The sequence below is a fragment of the Bidens hawaiensis genome, unplaced genomic scaffold (assembly GCF_021521415.1).
Source record: "Bidens hawaiensis isolate Kalapana, Puna unplaced genomic scaffold, B.hawaiensis_p1.1 tig00059911_1, whole genome shotgun sequence".
In the NCBI taxonomy this organism is placed as follows: domain Eukaryota; kingdom Viridiplantae; phylum Streptophyta; class Magnoliopsida; order Asterales; family Asteraceae; genus Bidens; species Bidens hawaiensis.
In genome coordinates, this window is record NW_027500792.1 from 79 (window position 1) to 9,315 (window position 9,237).

The 9,237-nt window shown below is 35.8% G+C and overlaps 4 protein-coding genes across 4 annotated transcripts; 2 read left to right on the forward strand and 2 right to left on the reverse strand.

Moving 5' to 3' along the window:
• Window positions 1–217: 217 nt before the first annotated feature.
• Window positions 218–1,037, forward strand: LOC143602837 (uncharacterized; the record flags this gene model as incomplete). The annotated part of the gene is made up of 4 exons (XM_077079820.1): window positions 218–222; window positions 332–659; window positions 761–873; window positions 957–1,037. Coding segments are annotated over 4 exons (527 nt in total), but the record flags the coding sequence as incomplete, so codon positions are not given.
• Window positions 1,038–2,909: 1,872 nt separating this feature from the next.
• Window positions 2,910–4,218, reverse strand: LOC143602838 (uncharacterized). The gene is made up of 2 exons (XM_077079821.1): window positions 3,586–4,218; window positions 2,910–3,521 (listed from the first exon to the last, which is right to left on the reverse strand). The coding sequence occupies exons 1-2, from the start codon at window positions 4,216–4,218 to the stop codon at window positions 2,910–2,912; spliced, it is 1,245 nt and encodes a 414-aa protein (XP_076935936.1).
• Window positions 4,219–4,734: 516 nt separating this feature from the next.
• On the forward strand, window positions 4,735–5,682 carry LOC143602839 (uncharacterized). The gene is made up of 4 exons (XM_077079822.1): window positions 4,735–4,738; window positions 4,862–4,866; window positions 4,976–5,518; window positions 5,602–5,682. The coding sequence occupies exons 1-4, from the start codon at window positions 4,735–4,737 to the stop codon at window positions 5,680–5,682; spliced, it is 633 nt and encodes a 210-aa protein (XP_076935937.1).
• A 1,887-nt stretch (window positions 5,683–7,569) lies between these two features.
• LOC143602841 (uncharacterized) lies at window positions 7,570–8,875 on the reverse strand. The gene is made up of 4 exons (XM_077079823.1): window positions 8,670–8,875; window positions 8,245–8,509; window positions 8,178–8,180; window positions 7,570–8,079 (listed from the first exon to the last, which is right to left on the reverse strand). Exons 1-4 carry the CDS (start codon window positions 8,873–8,875, stop codon window positions 7,570–7,572), a joined length of 984 nt encoding a protein of 327 aa, XP_076935938.1.
• Window positions 8,876–9,237: the final 362 nt, after the last annotated feature.

Below are 9,237 nucleotides of genomic sequence, written 5' to 3' on the forward strand. Positions count from 1 at the left end.
CCTTTTTTCAGTATGTACACTCTTTTAACAGTTATAAAACTAAGTATTAGCTACTTAATTTTCATTAGAATTTGTTTAACTATGTAAAACATGGGTTTCTAATTTTTTTTTGTTACACATTTTAAAATATTAGGCTAGCTTGAAACATATAAGAAAAAAATAGCATTTTAACTACATGATAACTTGTTATTTTTTTTGTAAATTTCTTGTTTTTCAGATGCTGTATCTTCTAAAAACGGCGCTATCACTCGATTCCCCCCTCACTCATTTAATTTTCCACAGTCCTACCACAGATTTAGTTTGCCCTTGCCATGGTGTTACCTTTTTTCAGGGCGATTTCATGAACAAAGAAACATTTACAAGTTCAAAGATGCTTCTAGACGTATCTTTGCAAAAATCAACTGGGAAGTTGTTGTTTGCAGAAGTCGAAGAAGATTTTGTTGACTTTGTTTTCGGTTTTTTATCAATTCCGTTGGGTACAGTAATTGGAACATTGATGAATGGAGCTTCGTCTATTGGTTGTATGGATAATATTCTAAAAAGCATTTTAAATATGAGTGTAGGAAGATACCTCAAGTCACAGGTTATCAAGGACATGCTACTTAAACCTCATTTTGGGCAGGAATATTCTTCATTAAATCAGCTTTTTCCTGTCAAAGGTTCCGATACTACACGTGTACAATTTGGTTTTCATTTCATCTGAACGATCCAAGGATGAACGGAGTCTTTCTGAGGCAATCTGGTATGTTTTTTGTTACAGATGACTTAGTCATAGCACCGTCATCGTCACATATGGCAATGAATAATATGCACAAGTTGAATGTTTCCTTTGATGATGTCGAGAAATATGAGATTAGCATTGGATTGGAAGAGGTATCACTAACGATTTTCTTTAAGTCAACTTCTTCATGTTATGCATTTGTGTTTTATTTGTAAAAACGACTTTGTTATTGCAGGGTTTAAGAATGCTGAAAGCATCGCTACTGTCTGGGTCGACATTGACCAATAGCCTTGAGCATCTATTGAAGAAAAATTGAACATGGAAAGCGCTTTGTTAGAATGTGTGGTTATGCCTAAGAAATTGGCATCTAAATGTACGCAATACGCATATTATATCTGTTTTGGTATGGATTTTGTTTGAATTAATATGCATCTAACAAACTCTCTTCTATGGTTATGTTTTGTGTTTTTTTCTGTGTGTTTTTTATTTTATTTTTGACAAATAAATTAGACAAAAAGAAGCACGCCAAATGATTTAAGTTCTGTTGCATAGGTACTAAACATCTTTCCTTACAGCGAAGTCTAAACCGATAGCTTTTCTGTGTGTTTTTTATTTTATTTTTGACAAATAAATTAGATTATTTAACTGCGAACGACTAACTAATGTGATCATCTAATTGTTTACTAACGCGAATGTTAACCTGTAGAGAATGTGATTTTTACCGTTTGCGACCAGATATGAGAAAAATGTGAAATTACTTAAAACACAAAGAGCCATTAGATATGAGATTTTTAAGATGTGTAGACTTCAAATCTTCAAAAACACCTATAAAAATGCGAATTTTATCCCAAAACAACTAAATGCGAGTGGCCAGCTCTGATTTGTATGAACAGCCTCAAACTGAACTCGAATATATGAAAAACTGATATACAAAGTGTAGATGCATGATAGAGACTAACACATATATATCCTTCAAACTTCGAAACTTCACGATATAAACCCAAAAATGATCCGCAAACTCTCAAAAAGTGGGAGCTGAAGCTCTAATACCGGATGAAGGTCTCAGAAATGAATGCGGATCTAACAATGAATCGAATCAACCTGTATTGTGGAACCACATAATAGAACCACAATACTTGGATTTTGAACTGTGAGGATGGAAATGCAAGACAAGAGAGAACACATTTAAGTAGATGTGAACAAAAAACCCGAACCCGGAACTGGACCACAAAAAAGGACCCGGAACCGGGTTTTTTATACCCGGATTTTAATACCTGACCCTACCCGTAAGGTGCGGTTAGGGTATGCATTTCAGTACCAAAACACGTACCCGAACTAGATCCGATTTATAGCCGGTAATACCCGAAAACCGGAACCGGTTCCATATCCGGAACCGGGCTTTTCCAATACCGAAACCAGATTTTTCAAATACCCGGTCTATACCCGAAATTACACGAAAATTACCTAAAAAATACCCGAAAAATACCCTTAAAAAGTGCAACCCCTTAAAAAAGCCAATCTATACCCGAAAATACTCAAAAAAAAAGAAAGAAAATTTCAATACTCGAAAATCATCATCATCATCATCATCATCATCATCGTACTCAGTATATCCCACCAATAGCAAAGCTATGGTAGGGTCTGAGGAGGGTAAGATGTAGACAACCTTACCTCAACCCCATAGGGATAGAGAGGCTGCTTCCGGTGAGACCCCCGGCTCTATAGTAGTTTTGCATCAAGCCTTGGACATAAGACACATAAGACACAATCATCGAGACACCGGCTGATTGGTGCATGTACCGTTGTCTTTCGGCTATCAACGCCACCACATGATGCCTGATTAACCTTCCGCCACTTTTAACGTTATTTTCACGAGATTAGTAAAATAACGTCAAAATTAGTGCAATTTTACTTTTGCTCACCCAAGGGTTCACACATATATACATTATATGTGCGCACCGCAAGCAGGGCGTTCAATACTCGAAAATAGCGTATTTAAATACCCAGTTTTAAAATACCCGGTTCTATACCCGACTCGAACCCGATGAATAGGGTATCGTTTTTAGAGACAATACCAGGATCCGAACCCGAACCGGGTATTATCAATACCCGGTCATACCCGAACCATGATCCATACCCGGAACCAGGTATTTAAAAAACCCGATTTGTGCACCTCTACATTTTAATACTATGTGATAGTATCCATAGTCGAGTATGATGATGACGGTGTTATGACCAAGTCATCCGTCACAAAAAACACTCCAGGTTTTAGCAGGAAACCTTCTCCTATCCTTATCCTTGGATTCTGAAGTTTATTCATAACGGCTAACATTTTGGATGGAATTTCAGTGCCTGCTAAAAGAAAGAGCTGATTTTTTGAAGAATATTGCTGCCCAAAATGTGGTTCAAGTAACATATCTTTTAAATCTTGAGACTTTAGGTATATTCCGACGCTCAAATGCGAAACGCTTTTGATAATATTATCCATACAAGTAAGAGAAGAAGCACCATTCATCAGTGTACCGATTACCGTCCCTAAGGGAATTGATAAAAAACCAAAAAGAAAGTCAACAAAATCTTCTCTGGCTTCTGCAAACAAAACCTTTCCGGTTGACTTTTGCAAAGATACTTCTAAAAGCATCTTTGAGCATTCAGACGCCTCATTTTCCGTTAAACTGAAGTGATCAAAATTGGTACCCTGGTAAGAACCATCTAAAACTCGACTACGAATATTTCTATCCAAGACTAAATGAGTTAACGGAGAATCAAGTGATAGCGCCATCTTTAGAAGACAAACCATCTGTAAAGAAATAACATGATATTAGAAGATGCTAAAGGTTATATAAATTCCAAACTTGCGATACCTGTTGCCAACCCATATCTAATTTCATCTCCTCAAGATGGCTCATATCAGTGATTCCAAGATCCGTAAGCAGTTGGATGCTACCTGCCGTGGTAGAAGGCATCACAGAAAAATCATCAGTGACAATAAAAGTAGCAATTTCAGAAACAAACACACTACCACTGCCACCAACAGAAACATTTGTAAAGTATTTACACAATAAACTCAAAAATGAGCCACATATTTTGCATTCATCAAACTGAAACATGCGGTCATGATATAAATAGCTGCAATTAAAACACAATAAGTATTTCATAGGCTCTGTGTCATCTATTTTAAGTTTAAGATTTTTGCAGTGATCATATGATATACTTCCGGGGTTAAGAAGCATGTATTTGCATCCTTCTGTAGCTAGATAACACTCAGGAATATCATTTAGGCTTTGGTACATATTGTTCAAGCTACCGAGCACCTCAAACTTTTTGTCATCATGTTTCCCCAAGATTCTAACAATTGTTCCCAATGGCAATGTGATGAAGCCTAACAGAATGTCAACAAAAGTGTGATCAGCTTCAGCATACACCGCTCTCTTATTCACTTTGTCTATTATTACTTTGATAGAGATTTTAGCTTCCACTGCGTTCGCGTCAGCCATGATTCAAGAACTCTAACCAAGAGGACTATATCTTAATTTCCAGAGTACTGGTTTTTAATTTGCTGGTGAAAGCATACAGTTGTTTAACACACACACCATATATATATATATATATATATATATATAGGAGGACATGTATAAATTAAAAACCCACTCTAGATGGAAAAACCCTAGAAACTCTTCATGTGGCTAATATTTTACCAGATACACCTTTTTTAATTATTTGGATTTAAAGTGAGAAGGACAATTTGGTAATCCTCATTTATTCTCTGCACACATTTCCAGCATGTTGAGTTGACATTTCATCATTAATTTATTTATATTTACTAGTTATTTAATGTCTTCACAACTTAATAAAAACAACAATAAGTACATAATTGTAACTAGAATTTTATATCAAAATTAATATTTGCATTGAAATGTAAGCCTTTTTTCAGTATGTACACTCTTTTAACAGTTATAAAACTAAGTATTAGCTACTTAATTTTCATTAGAATTTGTTTAACTATGTAAAACATGGGTTTCTAATTTTTTTTTGTTACACATTTTAAAATATTAGGCTAGCTTGAAACATATAAGAAAAAAATAGCATTTTAACTACATGATAACTTGTTATATTTTTTGTAAATTTCTTGTTTTTCAGATGCTGTATCTTCTAAAAACGGCGCTATCACTCGATTCCCCCCTCACTCATTTAATTTTCCACAGTCCTACCACAGATTTAGTTTGCCCTTGCCATGGTGTTTCCTTTTTTCAGGGCGATTTCATGAACAAAGAAACATTTACAAGTTCAAAGATGCTTCTAGACGTATCTTTGCAAAAATCAACTGGGAAGTTGTTGTTTGCAGAAGTCGAAGAAGATTTTGTTGACTTTGTTTTCGGTTTTTTATCAATTCCGTTGGGTACAGTAATTGGAACATTGATGAATGGAGCTTCGTCTATTGGTTGTATGGATAATATTCTAAAAAGCATTTTAAATATGAGTGTAGGAAGATACCTCAAGTCACAGGTTATCAAGGACATGCTACTTAAACCTCATTTTGGGCAGGAATATTCTTCATTAAATCAGCTTTTTCCTGTCAAAGGTTCCGATACTACACGTGTACAATTTGGTTTTCATTTTCATCTGAACGATCCAAGGATGAACGGAGTCTTTCTGAGGCAATCTGGTATGTTTTTTGTTACAGATGACTTAGTCATAGCACCGTCATCGTCACATATGGCAATGAATAATATGCACAAGTTGAATGTTTCCTTTGATGATGTCGAGAAATATGAGATTAGCATTGGATTGGAAGAGGTATCACTAACGATTTTCTTTAAGTCAACTTCTTCATGTTATGCATTTGTGTTTTATTTGTAAAAACGACTTTGTTATTGCAGGGTTTAAGAATGCTGAAAGCATCGCTACTGTCTGGGTCGACATTGACCAATAGCCTTGAGCATCTATTGAAGAAAAATTGAACATGGAAAGCGCTTTGTTAGAATGTGTGGTTATGCCTAAGAAATTGGCATCTAAATGTACGCAATACGCATATTATATCTGTTTTGGTATGGATTTTGTTTGAATTAATATGCATCTAACAAACTTTCTTCTATGGTTATGTTTTGTGTTTTTTTCTGTGTGTTTTTTATTTTATTTTTTACAAATAAATTAGACAAAAAGAAGCACGCCAAATGATTTAAGTTCTGTTGCATAGGTACTAAACATCTTTCCTTACAGCGAAGTCTAAACCGATAGCTTTTCTGTGTGTTTTTTATTTTATTTTTGACAAATAAATTAGACTATTTAACTGCGAACAACTAACTAATGTGATCATCTAATTGTTTACTAACGCGAATGTTAACCTGTAGAGAATGTGATTTTTACCGTTTGCGACCAGATATGAGAAAAATGTGAAATTACTTAAAACACAAAGAGCCATTAGATATGAGATTTTTAAGATGTGTAGACTTCAAATCTTCAAAAACACCTATAAAAATGCGAATTTTATCCCAAAACAACTAAATGCGAGTGGCCAGCTCTGATTTGTATGAACAGCCTCAAACTGAACTCGAATATATGAAAAACTGATATACAAAGTGTAGATGCATGATAGAGACTAACACATATATATCCTTCAAACTTCCAAACTTCACGATATAAACCCAAAAATGATCCGCGAACTCTCAAAAAGTGGGAGCTGAAGCTCTAATACCGGATGAAGGTCTCAGAAATGAATGCGGATCTAACAATGAATCGAATCAACCTGTATTGTGGAACCACATAATAGAACCACAATACTTGGATTTTGAACTGTGAGGATGGAAATGCAAGACAAGAGAGAACACATTTAAGTAGATGTGAACAAAAAACCCGAACCCGGAACTGGACCACAAAAAAGGACCCGGAACCGGGTTTTTTATACCCGGATTTTAATACCTGACCCTACCCGTAAGTTGCAGTTAGGGTATGCATTTCAGTACCAAAACACGTACCCGAACTAGATTAGATTTATAGCCGGTAATACCCGAAAACCGGAACCGGTTCCATATCCGGAACCGGGCTTTTCCAATACCCGAAACCAGATTTTTCAAATACCCAGTCTATACCCGAAATTACACGAAAATTACCTAAAAAATACCCGAAAAATACCCTTAAAAAGTGCAACCCCTTAAAAAAGCCAATCTATACCCGAAAATACTCAAAAAAAAAAGAAACTTTCAATACTCGAAAATCATCATCATCATCATCATCATCATCATCATCATCATCATCATCATCGTACTCAGTATATCCCACCAATAGCAAAGCTATGGAAGGGTCTGAGGAGGGTAAGATGTAGACAACCTTACCTCAACCCCATAGGGATAGAGAGGCTGCTTCCGGTGAGACCCCCGGCTCGATAGTAGTTTTGCATCAAGCCTTGGACATAAGACACATAAGACACAATCATCGGGACACCGGCTGATTGGTGCATGTACCGTTGTCTTTCGGCTATCAACGCCACCACATGATGCCTGATTAACCTTCCGCCACTTTTAACGTTATTTTCACGAGATTAGTAAAATAACGTCAAAATTAGTGCAATTTACTTTTGCTCACCCAAGGGTTCACACATATATACATTATATGTGCGCACCGCAAGCAGGGCGTTCAATACTCGAAAATAGCGTATTTAAATACCCAGTTTTAAAATACCCGGTTCTATACCCGACTCGAACCCGATGAATATGGTATCGTTTTTAGAGACAATACCAGGATCCGAACCCGAACCGGGTATTATCAATACCCGGTCATACCCGAACCATGATCCATACCCGGAACCAGGTATTTAAAAAACCCGATTTGTGCACCTCTATATTTTAATACTATGTGATAGTATCCATAGTCGAGTATGATGATGACGGTGTTATGACCAAGTCATCCGTCACAAAAAACACTCCAGGTTTTAGCAGGAAACCTTCTCCTATCCTTATCCTTGGATTCTGAAGTTTATTCATAACGGCTAACATTTTGGATGGAATTTCAGTGCCTGCTAAAAGAAAGAGCTGATTTTTTGAAGAATATTGCTGCCCAAAATGTGGTTCAAGTAACATATCTTTTAAATCTTGAGACTTTAGGTATATTCCGACGCTCAAATGCGAAACGCTTTTGATAATATTATCCATACAAGTAAGAGAAGAAGCACCATTCATCAGTGTACCGATTACCGTCCCTAAGGGAATTGATAAAAAACCAAAAAGAAAGTCAACAAAATCTTCTCTGGCTTCTGCAAACAAAACCTTTCCGGTTGACTTTTGCAAAGATACTTCTAAAAGCATCTTTGAGCATTCAGACGCCTCATTTTCCGTTAAACTGAAGTGATCAAAATTGGTACCCTGGTAAGAACCATCTAAAACTCGACTACGAATATTTCTATCCAAACTAAATGAGTTAACGGAGAATCAAGTGATAGCGCCATCTTTAGAAGACAAACCATCTGTAAAGAAATAACATGATATTAGAAGATGCTAAAGGTTATATAAATTCCAAACTTGCGATACCTGTTGCCAACCCATATCTAATTTCATCTCCTCAAGATGGCTCATATCAGTGATTCCAAGATCCGTAAGCAGTTGGATGCTACCTGCCGTGGTAGAAGGCATCACAGAAAAATCATCAGTGACAATAAAAGTAGCAATTTCAGAAACAAACACACTACCACTGCCACCAACAGAAACATTTGTAAAGTATTTACACAATAAACTCAAAAATGAGCCACATATTTTGCATTCATCAAACTGAAACATGCGGTCATGATATAAATAGCTGCAATTAAAACACAATAAGTATTTCATAGGCTCTGTGTCATCTATTTTAGGTAAGATTTTTGAAGTGATCATATGATATACTTCCGGGGTTAAGAAGCATGTATTTGCATCCTTCTGTAGCTAGATAACACTCAGGAATATCATTTAGGCTTTGGTACATATTGTTCAAGCTACCGAGCACCTCAAACTTTTTGTCATCATGTTTCCCCAAGATTCTAACAATTGTTCCCAATGGCAATGTGATGAAGCCTAACAGAATGTCAACAAAAGTGTGATCAGCTTCAGCATACACCGCTCTCTTATTCACTTTGTCTATTATTACTTTGATAGAGATTTTAGCTTCCACTGCGTTCGCGTCAGCCATGATTCAAGAACTCTAACCAAGAGGACTATATCTTAATTTCCAGAGTACTGGTTTTTAATTTGCTGGTGAAAGCATACAGTTGTTTAACACACACACCATATATATATATATATATATATATATATAGGAGGACATGTATAAATTAAAAACCCACTCTAGATGGAAAAACCCTAGAAACTCTTCATGTGGCTAATATTTTACCAGATACACCTTTTTTAATTATTTGGATTTAAAGTGAGAAGGACAATTTGGTAATCCTCATTTATTCTCTGCACACATTTCCAGCATGTTGAGTTGACATTTCATCATTAATTTATATATATTTACTAGTTATTTAATGTCTTCACAACTTAATAAAAACA

Coding starts and splice junctions, on each gene's coding strand:
- LOC143602839 (XM_077079822.1), top strand. Junction 5,519..5,601: donor TTAGCATTGGATTGGAAGAG/GTATCACTAACG, acceptor TTGTTATTGCAG/GGTTTAAGAATGCTGAAAGC.
- LOC143602841 (XM_077079823.1), bottom strand. CDS start 8,875: ATGGCTGACGCGAACGCAGTGGAAGCTAAAATCTCTATCAAAGTAATA. Junction 8,510..8,669: donor CTCGGTAGCTTGAACAATAT/GTACCAAAGCCT, acceptor TTTTAATTGCAG/CTATTTATATCATGACCGCA.
- LOC143602838 (XM_077079821.1), bottom strand. CDS start 4,218: ATGGCTGACGCGAACGCAGTGGAAGCTAAAATCTCTATCAAAGTAATA. Junction 3,522..3,585: donor TAGATATGGGTTGGCAACAG/GTATCGCAAGTT, acceptor ATTTCTTTACAG/ATGGTTTGTCTTCTAAAGAT.